The sequence below is a fragment of the Mytilus californianus genome, unplaced genomic scaffold, assembly GCF_021869535.1.
Source record: "Mytilus californianus isolate M0D057914Y unplaced genomic scaffold, xbMytCali1.0.p SCAF_10, whole genome shotgun sequence".
Taxonomy (NCBI): Eukaryota; Metazoa; Mollusca; class Bivalvia; order Mytilida; family Mytilidae; genus Mytilus; species Mytilus californianus.
This window is the reverse complement of record NW_026262582.1, coordinates 77,090,363-77,113,539: the sequence shown is the minus strand read 5'-3', so window position 1 is coordinate 77,113,539 and position 23,177 is coordinate 77,090,363. Positions and strand designations below refer to the sequence as shown.

General features: G+C 32.1%; 1 protein-coding gene across 2 annotated transcripts; it reads right to left on the bottom strand.

Moving 5' to 3' along the window:
* Window positions 1–1,354: 1,354 nt before the first annotated feature.
* Window positions 1,355–21,191, bottom strand: LOC127718580 (low-density lipoprotein receptor-related protein 5-like). Of its 2 annotated transcripts, none has more exons than XM_052224645.1 (7): window positions 21,023–21,191; window positions 19,490–19,573; window positions 14,137–14,208; window positions 9,604–9,793; window positions 7,371–7,592; window positions 6,464–6,579; window positions 1,355–4,488 (listed from the first exon to the last, which is right to left on the bottom strand). In XM_052224645.1, exons 3-7 carry the CDS (start codon window positions 14,195–14,197, stop codon window positions 4,115–4,117), a joined length of 963 nt encoding a protein of 320 aa, XP_052080605.1. In that variant the 5' UTR covers window positions 14,198–14,208; window positions 19,490–19,573; window positions 21,023–21,191; the 3' UTR covers window positions 1,355–4,114. The 2 variants fall into 2 exon arrangements, with proteins under 2 accessions (XP_052080605.1, XP_052080606.1); XM_052224646.1 differs by having other exon boundaries at window positions 14,137–14,203.
* Window positions 21,192–23,177: the final 1,986 nt, after the last annotated feature.

Genomic DNA, 23,177 nt, shown 5'->3' with positions numbered 1-23,177 from the left:
TATGTTTTCGAAATTTTGACTGCTGGATCCAAATTATTGTCACATAACCTACAGCTGTATTGTGTCTCTATGGGTCGCTTAGCTATATTTGTCTCCAATATAACTTCAACTTCAACTTTTATTAACACTCTAGACAGTTTACACTGTTACAAGAGGCAGACAAATGATAAAAAAAAACGGGACAACAAATGACTGTTATACAAGTGGGAGGCTGAAACTACCTTTTACACAAGGTTTAATTGCCATTTTTTTTCTCGGAAAATGCTTGTACCAAGTCAGGAATAAGGGAGTTGTTTTTCAATCCTTTTTTGTAGGTTGAAATAGTCGAGCGTTTGGGTTTGTCAGGTGTTATAGACTTTCTTCTCCTTGAATTTACCTGAGAGTTCGTTCATTTTGTTAAAGCATGTTTAACCCAACCTTTGTGTTTATACAGAAGATGCTGATTTAATCATAGACACGCTCTATTGAGCGATGCAGCATTAGACAGAGACCGATGTCTATTGAACCTTGTGTAATAACATAAGCAACACGACGGGTGCCACAGGTGGAGCAGGATCTGCTTACCCTTCCGGAGCACCTGAGATCACCCCAAGTTTTTTGTGGGGTTCGTGTTGCTTAGTCTCTAGTTTTCTATGTTGAGTCATCTGTACTATTATTTGTCTGTTTGTCTTTCTATTTTTGGCTATGGTGTTGTCAGTTTGTTTTCGATCTATGAGTTTGACTGTCCCTCTAGTATCTTTCGTCCCTCTCTTGTATAAGAAGATATTCATCTGGCACACATTTCTTATGTTTTCAACTAGTTATTACCTGTTTCCCATCGCCAATAGTTGAAGTACATGGGACTTGTCGTACTAGAGGACGCTCACATGATTCATTCTCATTGATGACTGATTATATTCTTTATTTAAAAGAAAGTCAAAATGAATTTAATTTTTCATCATATGTTAGGATCCGATAATTTGTTACTCAGTACTATTTACCTTTTAAATCTCAAATCATTTATTATTTATCTCAACAAACTTTTATTTTTCATTAGCATTTGGTTTTATTCTGAACTGTTGCAAGTTGCAAGATACACTTTGTCATATTATAGGTAGGATGCGAATTTGCACAATCTAAAATAAACACACCACTACAATTGTATTGATATCTGGTAAAAATAAGGAGATGTGGTATGATTTACAATGAGACAACTATCCACCAAAGTTCAAATGAAGTGGATGTAAGCAGTTATAAGCATCCGTACGGCCTTCAGCAAGTGTATTTTAACAAGACACTTGCTTAAACACACGCAGCTGCATTATAACATGTATAACTAATATACAAAAAAAAAAAAGAAAAGAAAAAACTACAATTGACAAAATTAAAAAAAAAAATTAAAATTTATTATCATTATTCTGCATGATATTTTTGAGTCAGCATTATTACAAGGACATGGGAGAAATATCAACATGTGGGAAAAAAAACGGGATGTTCCATCACATACATATCTTAAGTTTGACATGAAATGGTCTAAATGTTTTAAGCTAGTTTCAATTCTGACCATTTTGATTGATTATTATGATTATTTTTACAACGTCATTGTCGTATTTAATTGTCATTAAAATATTGGTCTTCATCATTGAAGATTGTCTCGATACTTCTGGAAAACAATAAATGATAGTGTCTCGTCCATTCTATCAATGTTCGACCGATCTGTGTCTGGTAATCTTAAAAAAATATATATATAATATTTATATTAATCCAGCCAAAAAACAAACATACTATCAAAATAAGTTTTATAAGCTTTTACAACGTAATGCACGTATGCCGTGTCAACAATTTGTCAAGGTTTCTTTATATTTTGTATATCATTTAAACAATTAAAATTGGAAAAAAAACATAGGTTAAATGTAAAATGCCAAACACGTAATCAATCAATACCTTTATGTTCTATAGATCAACTAAGCTTATGTGGATATTTCTGAATCTCTGTCATTCCACAAGTACTAAGAGATTTGTTAATGTGACTCGTATTCAATGTCAACACCTATTTAAGATTAATACCGTGTTTTGGAACGCTAATCCTTGCATCCGTGTTTATTGCGACATTAAGATATGATAGGAAGTCTGTTATACGATGTTTCAATTGATGTATATTATAACATCGGTATTCTTTTTATTAGCTTGTGTCAGTATTTGATGGTGTTGCATTTTAGTATAATTATATTCATTTTGCTCTTCGTGAATCTTGTTTCACTGTTTGTAGTGTTGAATTAAATTATCTGTAATGTTAGCTTTAACTGTTTTTGCTATTGTGACAACCTAAACCCATAATTGAAAAAAAACTAAACATCCTTGTCAAATCTACAGGCAGCTTAATATATCACATTGTCAACGGAGAGCCAAATATATCGATGGCATAAATTACCAAAGCCTCTGAAAACGAATCTAGCGTATAATTAACATGTCTTCTTCACTCTCACCGTAGTCTTCTTTTTAACAGTATAAATGAAGTCAAATGATCATATTTTTTTTCTTGTACATTTGTGATTTAGCTTACATGATATTTTATTTCGTTTTGGATAAAATGACGTTGTGAAATGGACTTATATTTAATTAACAATCGTGCAGAATGTTATTAACTAGTTTAAAATAATTTACTACTCACCTCAATATCAATGCCATCAAACGGATAAATTTAATTAACTACTAGATCAGAACAATAAGGTAACAAACATTACAATTGGCATGTTATTTGTTTTAAGTATTTAACAACATACAGTATCAGAAACAATTGATTATACCAAAGATCATATTAATTATACCGAATTATACTTATTACCGGGTTTGCACTAATATGAGCAACACGACGGGTGCCACGTGTGAAGCAGTATCTGCTTACCCTGTCGGGTCACCCCCAGTTTTTGATGGGGTTCGTGTTGCTCAGTATTTAGTTTTCTATGATGTGTTTTGTGTACTATTGTTTGTCTGTTTGTCTTTTTCTTTTTTATCTATGGCGTTGTCAGTTTATTTTCGACTTATGAGTTTGAAAGTCTCTCTGGTATCCTTCGCCTCTCTTTTACGTTATGACGTAACATGAAATCTAAGTATTTTTGTTATCAAAATATTGGAGTGATTTACATTATTAAACTTGCACATGCAATACAGAAAAGAACCGTACCGTTCAATATGTTATACAAAGCGAAACAGATAGATTAGTAGAGATAGATATAGAACGTCAAAAACTAGTTTTGTATTATAAATGTATGATGACAATGTCTACAATCACTGCCATGTATATTCTGACTGTTTTATGTGTGAAGTCAAAATTGACTGACATAATAACCGTTTGTTTAATAGATACTGAACGTATACAGTTTTGTGTGCGACGCTCACAATGTGTTCCCTTGTGTGTTTATAATCGGTCTGCTTGAAAGAATTCAGTTTTGTAGAATTTTTATGTCGATTATTTCAAATTTCGGCACATAGTTAAATATTTACATCTTTATAGTGTACGCATGTTAGTGCGTCATTTAGACACACAGTAGTTATATTATTCTATGCATAAAAGCGGCAAGCAGTAACAATTTTTTATATTCTAACTAATGAGTTATTACAATAATATAGAGAGAACTATATATAGAATTAAGTTGTCGTGTACATTCTTAACAAACAATATCTAACAGAAGTCAATTAAAGTAAACTAGCTTCCATGATAGAACCATGGTCGCTAAAAGAAGCTTTGGAAACTAACAAAACAAATAAATAAGCAAATAAAATACATATAATAAATTCAGTATTTTATCGGTAGAAACATACTTCATACAACTGTCATGCAGACGTCATGTTTCAATTTAGTTAATGTTAATGTTTTAGAATATTTCTAAAAGTTCAAATATTTGTTTATTGTTAAATTTTAATATCATAACAGATCATTTGCGATAGAAATACATTTATATTTTGAAAGTGAAGTAGATGCTGGTTTATTCATATAAATATATATATACTGACATATTCCCTGTTTCTATTCTCTTTAACTTTATATATATATATATATATATATATATATATATATAATGTTTAGAAGGAGACGCTTATCCTGTTGAATAAACAGGTCCCGATCATTGTGTAATTAAAGTGATTCCCTTACTCTGTGTTTGTTGCCATGATTTGCATTCTTCGTCAATATGTTAGATTTGAACATCGGTAACTTATAGTTGCGCAAATTTCTGTATAAGTACTTACGTTTTTCCTTATATACAAGTAAACCATATATTCTTTTGGTACCTGCGTATATGACACTCGCTGATGTGACTGGTTGCAATGTGACTTTGAGTATTTCATTAAAATTTACACAGTATATTTCGTCATCTAGTACATAGATGCCTACGTTTTGTATGGTCGTATTCGTGCTAAACAATTTCCTGTCATTAGTTCCATTCAAATATGCAGATTTCAAATCGCCTGTTGCGAAGTTCATCCAGTAAAGTCTTTCTTCGATGAAATCTTAAATGAAAATGCAATCAGTGTGAACATATTTATTCATGCATTCACAGCAACGGTGAATCTTGATATCTTTATGTAGTTCATATGGAAAGTTTTTAAATAATATACAGATTTGTTCGTCCTCTCATATGATTATTTTTGTAGACCATCATTTTAACATCAACTATAATTCAGACATATAACACCCTCTCCTCTACTCCCTCTCTCTCTCATTTAAAGACTGTCAGACACTATACTAAAAACCAGTCCGAGCCTGAAATTGGCACTTTTTGTACTCGACTGTTCTGAGTTTTTCTCGATCAATCTGAATTAGTCTGAATTTTACACGATTTTACTTGACTGTAATCTGAAGCATACTAAAAAGTCTGAACTCATACTCGACCATGCTAAAATAATTTCAACCCATTTTAGACATGTACTCGTCCTGTGCTTAACCAGTTTTCGACCTTTTTTTTAAATGTCTTGACAATGCTCGACCTAATTAAAAAAAGCGAAAATAACCAAGTGTTTATTAAAACTCGTCACTTGAAAACCACCTGGCAATGTTATAGCAAAATTGAAAAATGACAAAAAGGCAACAGTATACAAAATACAAAATGGAAAATTAAAAACAACGCAAACACCACCAAAAAACCGGAATTGGTCCAAATGCTCCGCAAGTTTTAACAAATATATTTCCACATTTGATTTTTGTCATGTTTCTCTTATAATAACATACCGTGCCAATTTTACTGCAACACTTCGGATGCATGAAATTTGTAACGAGTTGTTCTCATTTTTAAATGTCTCTTCAGTGACTCTTGAGACCATAATAAATAGAAATCAAAAACCGTATTCAAACGTTGAAGAGCTTACCATACCAAAAATGACCTTACAAAATGAAAACAACAGGTTATAAATTTCATGCGTCCGAAGCGCTTTTCTGGATTTACCTTCATCAGGAATGATCAAAGCCGAATATTTGAAAGCCAAGGATGTATAAGAACCAAAAAAGTTGAAGATTTATATTACCGAAAAAGGACATAAGGTCAACTTATATATATTTGGAAAACTTGTAGAATTTTTACATTGATTACATCTGAACGGTACAAGCAGTAAAGGGGCATATAAGCTGTGTTTTTTATTTGTTTAATAAAACACTAAGATCAGTAATAAAGTTAGTTCAATTGCAATATCAATTTGAAAATAAGGACATGTAGTATGATTGTCAATGAGATAACTATCCACCAAAGTTCAAATGAAGTAGATGTAAGCAATTTAAGGCAATCGCACGGGTGTCGATTGTCATTTATATAATTTCAGCCATTAAACGTTCACCTATTGATCAGCGTCTTCAACAATGCTATTTACTGAATAACAATTTCGGAAAACTTGTAGAATTTTTACATTGAGGACATCTGAACGGTACACGCAGTAAAGGGGCATATAAGCTGTTTTTTTTATTTGTTTAATAAGACACTAAGATCAGTAAAATAGTAAGTTCAATTGCAATATCAATATAGAAATAAAGAGATGTGGTACATGTATGATTGTCAATGAGATAACTATTCATCAAAGTTCAAATGAAGTGGATGTAAGCAGTTATAGGCAATCACACGGGATTCAACAATGACAAAAACCAATACCGTATAGTCAGCATTAAAGTCTTCAACAGTTCAATTGAGAAAACTTACGTCCCAATTTATAACAAAACATGTTACGAAAAACAAATGTGACAGACATGAATCAACGACAAGCACTGAACTACAGACTCCTGACTTTGGACAGGCACATACACAATGTGACGGGGTAAAACATGTTTGAAGGCCCTAACCTGGGACAGTGGTGTAAAAACATTTCCCTGAATTCATAGTTTACACGTAATACTTGATATTTGAACTGGTAAATGATTCTATTATACAAGATATATCGCGATTCTTTTTAATGAAAAATAAATAACGATATTATTTGAATTTAGATCCATAAGATAACATACCTATACTCAAATCCGAAGCTTCCTCCTCAATCACTGTTTGATTTCTAGTACCATCTAATCGTGATCGTCGAATACTTCTTTTTTTCGCCGTTAGTGTTGTACTATAGTACAACCACCTGCAATGTTGATTTAAAAAGAAAAAACATTGAAGCATCACTTTATAAATTGAGTGATATTTGTGTAATATAACACAAAAAAATAAAACACAACTTGCAGCTTTATTGAAATTCTTGAAAGTCTTCTCAAAGCGGTAGTATTTCAAATGTTTTAATATTTTTCTTATTTTTATTATTTTAGCTCATGTTTACGGACGTTGTATTCTTGGTTCTCCACTATAACATGTTTAAATCTGCATTTCTTAATTTATTATTAGATATATAATAATCATCAAAAAGACAAAATATCAGTGTTAGATTAGTTCCTGCTAGGATATCTGTGTTTTTATCGATAGGAATGGAAGGCATATCAGTTATCATTTTCTTTTATTATTTATTAGCGCTGGGTAAATACTCTTGCCTGTTACTCCACTATGATGTCATCTTTCCAACAGTTAATGCTTGAATATTAACGTGATGTTTAATAGAAAAACAAAGGATATGGAGTATCCATCCATGAAACAAAATCAGTACATGCACAGCAAAAAATACACAAGCTAACTGTATCATTATAGTTAAATTATCCGTTGAAAATTAAGAATGTTTTATATTGATCAGCAAAAAAGGTTCCTACATCTTCATTCTACGCTTACCTAAGATAAATTCGATTTAGGTTCCTGAGGGTCAAATAGCCCCTGGAGTGTTCAAGTTTTTATAAAATTTCTTTAAAAAGACTTTAAAATGGTTTGCTTGAACGTTCCTTGAAGTGAAGTCTTTTTATTCTTCATTAAAATAACAAAATAGATACAAACCTGTACCGATAGTCTAATGTTAGGGCAAAGAGTGGATCATCATTGAGGACAAGGAATTTATCAGATCCATTTAAATTACATCTATAAATATTTCCAGCTTTTCCAACGTTATATTCTGTCCAATACACATTGCCGTATAATGGATCAATGGCAATACCTATTGGTACACTTGCATTAGTCACAAACTCCGGTGTGTAAGCTTGATCAGATGGATACTTAACTCTAAGAATAAAACAGTATTAGAATTGTGTTTAAGTTTAACTCTTCAAATTTGTTTTAAGTTTTGGATTTTCAAATATACATGTATTGGTTTCAATCATCACTAAAGAAACATCAAGTGCAGTACTATTTGTATAGTTAATGTTGATTGTACCACTAGTCTTATACTTGAGCGGTGGACTGTAAGTACAAGAGGGCATCATTAGTGCAACATCTAGTACTTCGGTATCAACATGAAATAAATTTAAATAAAGAAATGCATTTCCCTCAGTCATAGCTCTGATTCCTCGTCCGGCTTTAGCACTAAGTTCTTTCCTTTTTGGTTTTATCAGCTCTTCAACGTGTGTATTGCGATTTGGGTTTTTTTATATTTCCGACCTAACCATTGCAGAAGATACACGAATCATCGAAATGCGCATCTTGATGCAGTAAAATTGTAATTGTCACTTTTATCATAGTTTTTTTTTTTTAACATTAAACCATTAACAAAGAAGATCTCTAAATATGGTATGTTCGTCGTGCATAATAATATAACCTGTAACTTTTCACTTAAGGTCAATCGAGTGACGAGGTGTTGACTATTCTTGCAGATCCATAAAACTGGGTTAATGGCATGACATTTGTCAGTTCAACGCACAGTCACGTATTTATACATAATATGCATTCTTTGCTTAATTCATTGTATTCCTAACAACTGTTTACACATAACACATGTGTAAAAGTTGATATGCGGCTTCAACAAACTATTATATAAGTAACTTGGAACAAATAGTGATTGCTATATGTTCTGAAAGGGGCTCTCTATTCGAAAATTGTATTGCACAAATTCAGCAGACCATTAAGTTATTTTAAAACTTATAATAGAATAGATATGTTCGGTACACGTGACTTTAAAAGCTTCGGACATACATTATGTTGATTGATATGTTTGTTTGAATTTTTCAGCCAATTGCGTTGAACGCATGCTGTGATGTATTGGTTACACAGTTTTTGGCACATTTGTTGTAGCATTACCATTTATGTCTGTTCGGGTTGCTCGTCCTATTTTGTCAATACAACGGAACTATAAAAAAAAACTGTCATACAAGTGGAATGTCAAGCTAGCTTTAAAACCAGGTTTCACCCACTATCTTCTTCATGTTCTTTTGAAAATGCCTATATGACAGTTGTTTATCATTTGTCCTGAAGGTTGGTATGATTTAACTTTGATTTAGTCAGGTTGTATTGTCGTCCCCCTTTTTGAATTTACCTAAGTCTTTTGTTTTTGCTAGTACTGGTTATACATCATAGAAATTAACCAAAAAATATGCAATGAATGACATGGATTATTTATCGTATGTGGAACTACAGCTTGATTGGAAGAATGGTTTATCGGAGGCTATTAACGGTTTCTGTTAACCCTACAAAAGTGTTTGAATAACTACATCACCATTAACAACGATTACACCGATGAAAATAATGCGTTGGTTCAAACAGAGTACTCGCCAATAATGTCCCTCGGATGCACTACTAAAGTGGGTTAGTGCAGTATATGTACTACCGACAAACAAATAAACTAAATAACATTGTATCAAATACTATGAATAAAAGGAGATGGGTATGGTTGTCAACCAAGCAATTACCCTCCAGAGACCAAATGACGCAGATATATCAAACACAGCTCATCGTACGGCATTCAACAATGAGCAAATTCAATATCAAACAGCAAGATGTAAAATGTTCCATAATTATGTGTACTGCCCGTAATGGGTTGTAATAGACTTGACGGTTATTACAGCTATCTCTAGGGGAAAACTAAGTAAGTAGAATGTACATTTAGCAGAACACACCGTACAAAAATGTGTATTCTTTTAAGCAAAATATATACTTGTTGCAAATCTCATTTAAAGTACGACTTGAGAAACCTAGGAACGCAGAAAAATCTTGAAGTTGTTGTGTTTCAATTCAAGAAATATTTCGAAAAATAAAGAATGGGCAATGCTTGTTATTCTATAAAATGTATGAGTTCTCTTACCTCTGTATGTCGTTCTTGTGTAGTCTTGGAATATATATATATCCATTGTTATAATCGTAAGCAATCGAATACACGTCGCTCTGTAGATTAGTTAATATATATGATACGCGTCCAGTGTCCAAGTTGAATTCATATATTCTACCATTACTATCAGTCATGTTAGTTGAAAAGACAAGCTTACTTGGAAAACCTGAAATATAAATTGAATAAGTGGCGTTTTTATTTTGTGTTTTAAGTTGCCACCGATCAATTAAAATATGAAAATAAACATGTAGTGATGCAGTATGATATTAACATGGCAGAGAGCAACCAACCACAGCCACTGAATTACAGCCTCCTGACTTGGCACAGACACATAATGTTAATAGCATTTAAGTTATGTATGTTTAAACTATTGGTGTGTAAAATGTTAAGCAGCATACATTGTAGCAGCTGACAGTAACATAATTAAGTAACTTTTGAATGACTTCATGCAGTATATTAAACAACAGTAAAGGAAATTCAAACACCGTTTCATTTTGCACAGTATATCATACTTTAACCAAAATCGTCATCGGGATAAGAAAATTTAGAAGTAAAAATCGGATAAAACACCATATTGAAACTACTAATTATTTACATGTAGAGCCTCTGGCCTTTGTTAGTTTTGTATTTTTTATTTTTTTTTTCATTTTAACTCATTTATATGTTTCGGAGTTAAGTGTGACGTCTATTTTTACTGAACTAGTACAGTACTTTTTTGTTTAAGGCACCAGCTGAAGCCTGCCTCCGGGTGCGGGACTTTTTTTTTTCGCTGTGTTGAAGACCCATTTGTGGCCTTGGGCTGTTTTCTGCTCTTTTGTCGGGTTGTTTTCTCTTTGACACATTCCCCATTTTCATTCTAAATTTTATTTTTATACCTTAATCTACGTAATCTGTCATACACGTTAACATTGAAATGCAAATAAAATAATAATTACGTTGAAAATCAAAGATGCATATTCCAAAAAAAAATAAATACCACACTTATATACATTTTATATCGTTTCTTATCATTGTACAATGCAAATTTCATCAAATGTATTACAGATCAGAAATTAAAGAAAAGTGTATAGCTAGATTTCCTCCTTAATAGTAAGACTGTTATCTTTGAATAATGTTTATCTTGACACAATTATCAATAAATAGATATAAGAAGATCTGGTATGAGTGCCAATGAGACAACTCTCCATCCAAGTCAAAATTTATAAAAGTAAACCATTATAGGTCAAAGTACGGTCTTCAACACGGAGCCTTGGCTCACACCGAACAGCAAGCTATACAGGGCCCCAAAACTTACTAGTGTAAAACCATTCAAACGGGAAAACCGACGGTCTAATCTATATAAAATACGAGAAACGAGAAACACTTATAAACCACATCAACAAACGACAACTACTGAACATCAGATTCCTGACTTAGGACAGGTGCAAACAATTGCAGCAGGTTTAAACGTTTTGATGGTACCAAACCTTCACCCTTATCTGAAACAAAAGTGTAACATGACAACATAAAAAGACACTGTTTAAAGTCTGTTTAAAACGTCTGACATGATTTTTTACAAACTTTTTCTAAATTCTCCATTGAAAAAATTACGAAATTACCAAGAAATTAAAATTCCAACTCCCGCAGATTAGTTCAACAGGGATGAATTTGGCTATTATGAAGGTCTTTTTTGTCAGATAGCTCTTTTCTTGATTAGGTCTAGTGCATATTTGTTTTTCAAACATGTATCTGTGAGCGTTCCTGGTGACAGTAAATAAAAAAGGGTTCCGGATGCTTGAAATTAATAAAGTGTTTTTTTTCATTTTAAATAACGACATAATAGTGCATGTGTTATTTCAATTGCTGATGCTATGTGTAGCAATTTTAAATCATTTCCAAATTAAGTAGTGTGGGATCACTATTAATTGAATAACGATAATTGCTATTAGGTTACGCTGAATAAATGTTGATTACGCCATGCACTTAGTTTTCTATAAGTTAGCAGTAGTCCTAAATATGCAAATGAAGATTTATCGAAGTTCACGAACTTATAAAGCTTAATTCAGAGATCATCTTAAACTCGAAATATAATGATTATATTTGCTTTCTGCTGGAAGCTTCATGTTGCTTTAATGTTTAGAAAAACAATTGCAATATTTGTTTTGTTTGTTGCTTCCTACACATGTACTGATGTTATGTAAAGTATGGATACATCATATCTTTCTTTTATCTAAGCGCAATTGAAATTTGAGAAATTGTTTCAAATATCGATTGTGTTGTATTTTCAATATCCTTACTTGCACGCTTTGTTAGCTTAAACCTAGCAATTACGGTTTTTCTGCTTATAATCAAAAGTTCTGACAGAAATGACATGAATGATGTACTAGTACTTAGTATTGTTGATAAACACACGGTATATATTCCTAATTATTTTAAACACTGTTGATCTGGAAATTATAAGCACTAGGACATCTCGAAATACAAAAATAAAGAAACTGTTGTAAACCTTGTCCATTTTGACGTTTATGTCATGCTATCCTTTATTTTTTTCAGTTTTATAGACTTCCTTGTTATGGAATTACCTTGGTATATCTGTGATACGTTTTTACAAAACGAATATTCAGTGAAAAATGTCTGATGTCGTACGACATTTAATTAAGGCCAACCAAATAAACGAATTTCGGGAATCAATAATTCATATTGTAATTCACTCCATACCAAACGAGACATATGTATTGATTCGGAAAACTTACCTTTTGATTATCACAAGAACAAATCGTTGATTCCTGTGTGCCCTATTTGTGTTCGCTTTTAATGAAAATCTTGTTATTTTGTCATCGTTTTAATTGCTGTTGGTTACTATTTCCTCTATTTATGTTTTGTTGGATGTTGTTTAAGCATAAATCAGACCATTTGTCTTCATTTTTGAATTTTATATCAAAATAAGGAGATGTGGTATGATTGCCAATGAGACAACTATCCACCTAAGTTCAAATGAAGTGGATGTAAACAATTATAGGCAACCGCACGGCCTTCAATAATAGGGAAAACCCATACCGTATGGTTGGCAATAAAGGCAACGCATGAAAAATATGAAACTATAAAATTGAGAAAACTAACGGCCTAATTTATAACAAAAAAATTTAGGAAAAAAAATATGACAGACATGAACCACTGGCAACCACTTAACTACAGGCTCCTGACTTGGGACAGGCACATACAGAATGTGGCAGTGTTAAACACGTTAGTGAGCGCTCAACCCTTTCCTAACCTGGGACAGTGGTGTAAAAGAGGGACGAAAGATACCAGAGGGACAGTCAAACTCATAGATCGAAAACAAACTGACAACGCCATGGCAAAAAATAAAAAGACAAACAGACAAATAATAGTACAGATAACACAACATAGAAAACTAAAGACTAAGCAACACGAACCCCACCAAAAACTGGGGGTGATCTCAGGTGCTCCGGAAGGGTAAGCAGATCCTGCTCCACATGTGGCACCCGTCGTGTTGTTTATGTTATTACAAATCCGGTAAATAGTCTAATTCGGTAAGTCACATTCGTGAAAAGGGAAGGGTATTGTAGTTACGACATAAGGAACATATCCGATATCATCTGTGAAACGGTTATTCCATAACGGTGTAACAGTACAACATAAGAACAAACTATTATAATCGCTTACTTTGCGGTTGTGGTCTTGCTATTTGTTAAAGGCCGTGCAATAGTTCTTAGATATTATTATCCTTCTCATTTATTTTCTTGTGGATACATTGCAGTCGTCTCAATGACACTGAAACCAAATCTTGTTTTTATTTACATGTACACCAATTGTCTGTATGATTCAGACAAGGTTAACACATTCAAACAAGACCACCATATGGCATTGTATGTTGATTGTACACACTGGGCTAGAATGCTCCTCTGCTTAAGAACGTCGGAATATATTCTTATCCCACTGTATCGACGTAATAAACGTTGTGAAGCTCATGATAAAAACAATGGAAAAATGTATTTTAAAAATCACCAGCACAATTTTATTTAGTTTAGAACGCTGGACACATGGACGATGTTGCCATGATGTAAAAACTGATGTTTATGATTACTGTGGGTTCATTTATTTTCGTGGGTACCAATTTCGTGGATCAAGGATAACTTTCATGTTCGTCGATATTTAATTTCGTGGTTTTGCCGAAGTCTGCATACAAGCCATAGCAAATTTGTCATTCGTTGAACATTTAATTTCGTGGTTCACCTGTACCCACGAAATCCACGAAAATTGGTATCCAACGAATAATAATGAATCCACAGTAGATTGAATATGTGTTATAAATACAACAAGAAATTAATCATTTTGAAGTTCTTGTTCAAATGTTGTTGACATTATGTTATTGCGACATTACAATGCTTTGTTTCAGGTGGGTTTATTTTCTTCATTTTAACAAATTACTGTTTCTGATAAAGACTGGTGTGTTAACATCTTAACATCAAAAGTACTGCTATTACTGTTTTAACACATTCAAATCCTTACCTTGAGTAATTAAACAGACAAAAATTATCAATACGGAGAATATCAACCTGTGCCATTTCATCCTGTTCTACACTGCGAAAAATAATAAATTGAATTATTCAACATGTAGCATAGTTGTCAAAAATGGCAGTGTAAATGAAATACTTTTATAATATAAACAAATCAATTTTCAACCATCATTTTTATCAGAAGCCAAATTAAGCAACATTCGTTTACCGATGTTCAATTCTCATTATTAAATTACGAAGTTACACATCAAAGCAATAAACAAAAACATCTCATGGTCTCTAGAAGGAGTGACACCGGGTGACTCGACAGAAAAGGGTCTCCTTCTTCACACGAATCACCTGCCACGCCATGCGAATCGTCATTCTGTCAAAATGTCATATTTTGTACAAAGCCATACCAATGACAAACACAATCTTATGGCATTTCCGTAATTGTACACGATGCTTTTGTCTCAATATTTGCTTTTTTATTAATATAGAATGTTTTAAAGGTACATTTTACTCGTAATTGAATATAAAAACGCAATTAACGTATTACCTTTGACATATAGAGACATGGTATCTTCAGAGAAATGGATGCTAATGTGTAATCTAATTTGACAGTAATAGTTCCAAGGCTGTTCATTTAATCTCAATTTGGTAACTTTATAATTGGTAAGTTTTTTTTTTAAATCAAGTTACTTTACTTATAACTTGTTATTGGCTTTAAATTACTTTCAGTAAAAGCGAATACCCTTAGATCGGCACTTTTTATCTTTTCCCTTTCTGTTAATTTTTTTTTTTTTTTTTTTTTTTATTCCGATCTGATTAGTTGAACCTTTTCCATAAGATTTGTACAGTTTGTGCTTACGTTGAGCTGTTTCATCTTTATACCAGAGGGTAATGGGATGGTTGAGTGATTACAATCAGGTGCAACCCCGTCATATTGTGCATGTGCTTGTCCCAAGTCAGGTGTTTGTAATTCATTGATTGACTTTGTTTATTGTGTTTTCAATCGGTTCTGTTTGTTGTTTTGTCATAAATAAAGGCAACAGTAGTATACCGCTGTTCGAAATTCATAAATCGATTGAGAAAAAAACAAATCTGGGTTACAAACTAAAACTGAGGGAAACACATTAAATATAAGAGGAGAACTACGACACAACAGAAGCACAACATTAAAATGTAACACACACAGAAACGAACTATAATATATTAATGGCCATTTTCCTGACTTGGTACAGGACATTTTAAGAAAAAATGGTGGGTTGAACCTGGTTTTGTGGCTAGCCAAACCTCCAACTTTTATGGCAATGTTAAATATAACATTAAAATGACAACATTACATGACAGGACTACAATACAAATAAATGGGAGAACATATAGGACAGAGAAACATACGAATAATAGCTAACAAAAGGTACCAGGTTTAAAATTTAATACGAAAGACGCGCGTTTCGTCCACACAAGACTAACCAGTGACGCTGAGATCAAAAAAGTTCGAAAGCCAAAACAAGTACAAAGTTGAAGAGCATTGAGGACCAAAAGTTCCAAAAAGTTGTGCCAAATACAGCTAAGGTTATATATCTGGGATAAGAAAATCCTTAGTATTTAGAATAATTCATACTTTTGCAAACAGTAAATTTATAAAAATGACTATATAATAGATATACATGATAACACCGAAGTGGTGACTAACTACAGAATAAAAAATGATACATAAAACAACATAAACCAGCACATAAAAATTCACAGCCGAGTTAGCCAAAGAGATCAACGCAAAAAAAAAGGTGACATCACATTTGAATTTCTGAAATATCCCCAAAATGGGATAGAATTAGGATAGATTTCAAGATTTGGTTTAAAATACTCATATAACATTTATTAATAACAATGAAAATTACAATACTAGTTAATATAAAATGTGGTAGTAATTAGATAATTAATAGTATTATCTAGCTATGTCGGTGTTTCTTCTAAATCAAACTGTAAACCAAATATATCGTATAAATCAGGCCATTGTTTTTTTTTCCGTTTGAACTGATTCACATGTGGGCATGTCTGGGCCTTTCATAGCTGGCTATACGATAGGAATTTGTTCATAGTTTCCTAAATTCACTTCATTTGATGAGCTGATTAGTTGTGTCATTGTCACATACAGTACTTGCAACCAACGACGTTACTGTTTTAGGGATCAGTCGCCAGCAGTTAACAGTCCGTCATCAATCAGTCAAGTTCACCTCATCAATTAGCCCGTTTTGACCGATAGGAGGTATCGGACAGATTGTACTTAAATACATCACGTTGATCTGTTTTAAATAACTGAACCGTAATTTTGTTTTTTTTAATCAAAATGGTGACGAGGAAAAGTACAAATTGTTTTAGTAAAGAAGCTTGACATTTTTTTTAAATTATGCAGAGAAGTTTTCCTTACTCAAAATGTCATGTCTGTTAGAAGACAAGAGAAATATGCAAACAAAACTTAGATTTAAATTTTACTAAAGTATTCCGAGTATATTCAGTTTGGTTTTCATTACAAAACCAGATGAGTGCAAAAAAAGAGTGTTCTTCGCAATTACTTAAATCTACTAAAATGCAGAAAAGCTCTAGAAAAAAAAAATCAGGCAATAAAACATTGCAGATATCGGTGCATAAGTTTAAACAAAATAATAAATATGGACACTCTAAAAGATTGAAACAAAGTTAATATCTAGCATATTTTCTCTTATAATCGTAATATTTTATAGAAAGCAACCCTTCCCGATGTACGAAATAATTATACCAAAATGCCGGTTAATAATATTAGAATGAAGAGATGATTTCAATTCATTCAACAAGTACAATATTTTAGTATCGTTACACTGGCATTATTCACATTTTTGTATGGAAAAAAAGTCATCCAGCGGTACAAAGGGACTATCATCCAATGACCGTTCATGATATTCATTCAAATGAAACAAAATGTTGTACTAAATTTAACACAAACAAACGTAACAGTATCTATTTCCATATATAATTCACATTCTATTAAAAACAAATACTCATCCAGAGGCATTCAAAATGACTAATTGCAAACAACGATGCATGTATTTCAATAAAAAGTAGAATATTGTCATGTGTTAACAATGCGAACAAACATTTGTATCGTTTCTCTTATATTCAAAATGTATTATGAAAAACAACCCATTCTCCAATACAAAAAGTAATACATGTAATACCACGTGAATGTTGGTGAATTCCAGAGACTTGAAAAATGGGATTTTCCGCTTCTCCGCCTAGCAGGCGGCATGTAGGAGTGAGAGCAAAGACTTGTCGGCTCGGAGTCAGATATCATTGTGCTGGTAAGCTGACATGTCTTCCTGTACTCTTTTACCTTGTGCACTAGCACGTTATGTTTGATTCCACGTGTCGGTAAAGTACAACGCAGGGTTTATATTATTATCATAGTATCATTTTCTCGTCCTCAAAATGGATTCAATTTGCCGCTTGACGTTAAACATCCATCCATATCTATCTAATTTCATCATATTGCTTTTTTTTTTTAAAACAAACTATCCCTATGTACAAAAAGTACTAAAAACCAATGACGATTCCTGATGTTCATTTAAATGGAAAAAAAACTGCATTGCTATGCAACATATAGACAAGTTACTTTATCCTTATATCATTTACACTGTATGAAAAATTACTAATCCAGAGGCACGTACATGACTAATTGCTTATAACGGTGCTTGAATGTCAATAAAAATAAGAAATAAAGGCACTGTTTTAACAATGGGAAAGAAATATTTCAGTTACTTATTTCGTATATTCTTTATATTTCTGAAAATCAACCCATTCTGATGTACAAAAAGAAGTAATTACAAATTTCTTTCGATGATTTCCATTAAAATGAAGAAATTATTGCGCTTTAATGAAGACAAAATGACTGATTGCTAATAAAGGTGCAAATTTTCAATAACACGAAGACATATAGGCATATTTTAATAACAGGAACATTATAGTATATCTTCTCTTATTTTTTTCGTATTCTTTTTCAAACAACTCATCTTGATGTACAAAAAGTACTTAAAACCAATGACGGTTCAAAATATCTATTTTAAGAAGAAATATTTGCATTATTATGCAACATACACAAAAGTTTAAGTAACATTGAATGAAACACTACTAACCGAGAGGCATTTAAATGACTGACTATTCATAACGGTGAATTGATTTCTACAAAAAAAAAAGAAACTTTGCATGTTTATTCAATGCAAACAAAATGTTAGTATCTTTCCTTATGTATTCATAATATTTTAAGAAAAACAGATCGTCCTGATGTACAAAAAGTTCTTATACCTAATGACCGATGATGATTTCCATTAAAACGAATAAAAAGCTGCACTCCTAATGAACGCAAAAAAAGTTTAAGTATCTGTATCCTTATATAAGTCACATTTAATGAAAAAAACATCCATAGGCACTTAAATGATAGATTGGAATACTCCCATGATTGTCAATAAAAAGAAGCTGTATTGTCATTCTTAAACAATGGAACAACAAACAGAGTATCTTAATTTTATCTTCAGATATATTTTTCATTTCTATCATGAGGTACAAAAGTACACATTTCCCATAACGATAGATTATATCAATCAAAATGAAAAAAAATAAAAACATTTGCAGTTTTATTCAATGAGAACAAACATTTAGATATATGTAGATAAAACGAACAAAAATGATACTGAGTACTGATTTAGGTTAATAAATTGTTTGCGCTACTAATTAAAGCAGAAAACATTCCGAGCGTGTCATTATGCAGCAATTACGTAACACATCTAACAGACCACAAAAGAACAATTATTAAGAATAATCAGATAATGTATCAAAAGTAATTGTTTTGTTTTTTATATGGCAAGTTGCAAACAAACTATCAGTTAATCTGCCCTCGTCGAGGTCCGCCTTTATCGCAATTAAATATTGCGGAGTTTGTTTCACGTAAGAATTTAAATCATATAGATCATATGAATCAGTCCGATCCGTGCATATAATTAATTAAATGATTTGATCAATGATGGTTTTCACGGTAACAGTCAAATAGAGTCCATAAGATCATTTAATAAAGCTACATTAAATCGATAACCAAGCATTCAACGATCAGTCAAAATCACGTCGTGGATTAATCACCGATCAGTCAAGTTTACGTTAAGCAGTAATGATTATGGTTACAAGTACTGTGAAACATCACCTTATTGAATATAAAAAGTGTTTTTTTTTTCTGTAATTAAACTGATATTTATGATTCGCTACTTTCGACCATTGTTAAGTTCTGATAATTAAAATAGAAATACACGGTGCAGCATGCTTATACTAAAGTCTAGTACCTTTTCAGTTGTTGTCACTAACTAGACCCTGGTATTTGATTTACTGTATAGGAACTTGTGTTGAATGCAAGTCGTTGGTTGTATCTGTAAATGTATGGCAAAGTACTTAAACTTACGTTTAAGTTGATATATGCTTGTAAAATATATATTTCAGGATAGTGATAATCTTATATTCAGCCCTGGTTTGTCCTTTGTGGTATAGTTTCGAGGGTATCACCAGCCTAGTAGCCAGTTCCGAAATCAAAATACGGATTTTTTTGTTATGAAAATTTGCTGTTAATAAATTTTAGAAATTATTTTAAATTAAGGAATTTATCTCCCTCTTGCAAAGTTCTGATTCCTGGCCCGGCTTTAGCTTTACTTGTTTGTCCTTTATGGATTATAGCTCTTCATCTTTTTAATAAGTTTTAGATTTTTTCAATATTTTGGCCTCGAGCATCATTGAAAAGAAATTTATTGTTGAAATGCGCATCTTGTGTAGAAAAATTGGTACGTTAATGTTATTATTGTACTGTTGCCACCCTGTTTTTTATCCGTACTGCAATTTTGTTTTAACTATTTGATACGAGCTGAAAAAAACGTATTACGTCTTTTATTTTTTTTTGTAATGTTAGACTTAGATTCACTTTTACCGAGTGTCAAATTATATACCTTTGCTACCAAATATAAATGTTTAGCTATCATGCAACGTGTTCAGAAATCAGTTACCCACAGGATGACTTGGAAATACAAATATGGTCAATTTCTTTTTCCGACCGGCAGTAAAACCCCAGGCAAAAGGGGAGGGGGCGGGGTGTCCAATTGGCTGTGCAGAATGTACAAGTACGCATCCACGTCTGGTCAGAATGGGGATGTTAAAACCGATCCCTCTCTGCACGTAAAGAAACCTTGAAACAATCCTATTAGGGGTCCGTAGGCGGACTGTTGCAAGGCAATGATTGCTGTCCCTATCAAGTTTACCCTCATTCTCCTGTGGCAGTCACAAATTTACGTACCTTCATCTAGTATGGCCTCTGTTACAGGACCTACCTATTATATTTATTGTTAATTTGATTTCGTCCTGAATATGCATGGACTATTTGCCACTGAACATTAAGCAACCACCAATCTCTCAATCAAATATCAGTGATCCGTATGTCTGTACATATAAAAACACAAACAATTTAGTCGTATTATGTTAATTGAAAATATATTGTCACGGGGTCATTTGAATTTATGACTGAAATCCATACAATTTTCTTTTCAATACAACTGGGTTTAATATTTTCAGTTCTTTGTTATATGAACAGATGATTTTCTTAACCAACACACATTATATAAATAAGTAAATACACACCTGCGTATCCGATATACAATGTGTTGTTGCAGTTATTAATTAAGTTTACAACCAGTGACAAAAAAATAAGTATTTTGTTTGACTTTATTTTGATAAAAGTCGTCGTTGGAACTGTGGTCAAATGTATATCGCATGTATATAATCATGCACATAACTAAACTACACGTAAACAAAAGCTTCTGCTAATCATAACTTACCAATTCTCTCTGCAAAGTACTTTATTAATGATGTCCATTCGATACATTATCTTTAAATCTAAAATCTAATAATGATTTCCCCCATTGAATTGTTAAGTAAACTAGGTCACAACCTGATATACTCCATGCGCAACATCTATGCACTTCAGTGGTTTTCAGTGTATTTCCGTTTACGTCATCAAGGTCAAACTGTAAGGAACATCTGTGAGATTGGCATACGGGTTCTACGAAGATACATTTATAAATTACTATGTACATTTATTTTACCTTTTCGAAAATTGTGCCTGACTGACTATTTTCGAAAACTACAGATAATACTATTTATCATTGTTTTTTTCGATCACGTAATACTGTTCAGAACAGATGTGAGGATGAAATACATATTTTAAGTAGATGGATACAATCTTATAGATAACTATAGATATTTTTTTAACCTATTTTAAAAATTATGCCTTATAATGAATAGAATTGAAAAATGTACAGATAATACAAAACTAACTATATATATATTACAAATAAAACAATGTGAACATCTCAAAGTCTCACCTTGTTGGTTGTTTTTAGGTATGCTAGGATTGTTAAAATGTACAGAAAGTATAAAAAAAAGAGGAAAAGAAAAGAAAACTGCCAGAAATAGTGACTTTGATTATATAAAGTGCTTGTTTTAAGGTAGCACAATACAAAGATTTTATACCTCCAACTCCCCAGTTTTAAAATGCTGTAACTTTCTTTAAAATGCTTGAAAATTTATAAAAGTGGTATTTATGGATAGCTAACAGATTACTCTAAATTAATGCAATGTTAGTATTATATAACAATTATGTAATTAATTATAATTTTAACTGTGTCTACAAAATTTTACAAGAAATTTCCACTTTCAATTGAAATTAGCTTCTTCATGGATACCCCGAGAGGGTTGATTTTATAATATGTTGTTCCTAGAGCCATTATCTACAAAAGGGTGTCTCAGATTTTGGATAGAATGTATAGATCAAATTTTACATCTAATCAAATAATCTCTACTTTTATGTGGTAAAGATGTTTACACTAATTACAGATTTATGAGAGAATGGAATACGATAGCGATAATTTGAGAAACCCTTTTGTAGCTCCTGCTGTGTTGATTAAGATAACGTTAAAATTTCTTGTGTTGTTATAGAGATGTCAGAGCTAAATTCATTCAAGTGAACTGACAAAGATTTTGCCATTAATTGCATAATAATTGATTTCATAATGATTGCATAACAAAAATATTGCATTCATTTAAAAGATTAATCTTTTGTCTATATATATATACCTCTTTTATTAATTTGTATGCAGTCATAAGAAAGTAACATCATTTTAAAGGTTGGAGATTGGAAGTAAAAAAATCTTTGTTTTGTGCTACCTTAATGCAAAGTATAAGACATGCCTTTGGTTTTTCATAAAGAAAATTACTCCGTAATTACTCTTCACCCAATGGAGTTTTTGCAACGCTATCAAAACACCATAACACATAAGCGTTATGAACACAACACCAGCATGCCTAGACGGAAAAACCCAAAAGTACAAAATCAGATCTCTAGTTATAGTTATTCGAAAAAAAGTTTTACTTAAAAAGAAGATAGGTAGACGGTGTTTTTAATGAGAAAAGAAGGGACATTTTTCTTACTTTGGGACGAACAAATTAACTGACTGTTGTTTGAAAATTGTGTATGCATATTCAGGACAAAGACAAATTAATAACAAATCTGAAAGGTAAGTTCTGTAATAGATTCATCAGAATGCAAGATTGATTTAAACTGCGGCTAGACGTATGTGGATATTTGTTTGTTGAAACCAAAATAAAATGTTGTCTTTAAATAGGCTACCTATGGAACCGTCAAACAAAGGTCTTAACCTGTAGAGAGCATGCCACTCTCAAAATATAGACCATCACATTTTCATGTCCCCTTTCAGGAAGGAAAATATCCAACAACAAAAATTTTAAACCCAACGGATTCCTCGTTGCAGCTTGTTTTTTAACTTTTGGCTTTGGATTAATGCATGTTTCTATACCCCTTTCAGCCTTTAGCAAGGGCATTACTTTGGCGATATTGGTTGTGGGGCAAAAGGAAATGCATTTAACAGTATGGTTTCTTAAAACAATAACTTACATATGTAAACCCATACATAT

Bases quoted from the DNA above. Each gene is read 5' to 3' on its own strand.
- LOC127718580 (XM_052224645.1), bottom strand. From the start codon at position 14,197: ATGAAATGGCACAGGTTGATATTCTCCGTATTGATAATTTTTGTCTGT. The intron at 9,794-14,136 runs GTAAGGATTTGA...TTTATATTTCAG, and splicing joins TGTCTGTTTAATTACTCAAG to GTTTTCCAAGTAAGCTTGTC. The intron at 7,593-9,603 runs GTAAGAGAACTC...TTTTATTCTTAG, and splicing joins CACAAGAACGACATACAGAG to AGTTAAGTATCCATCTGATC.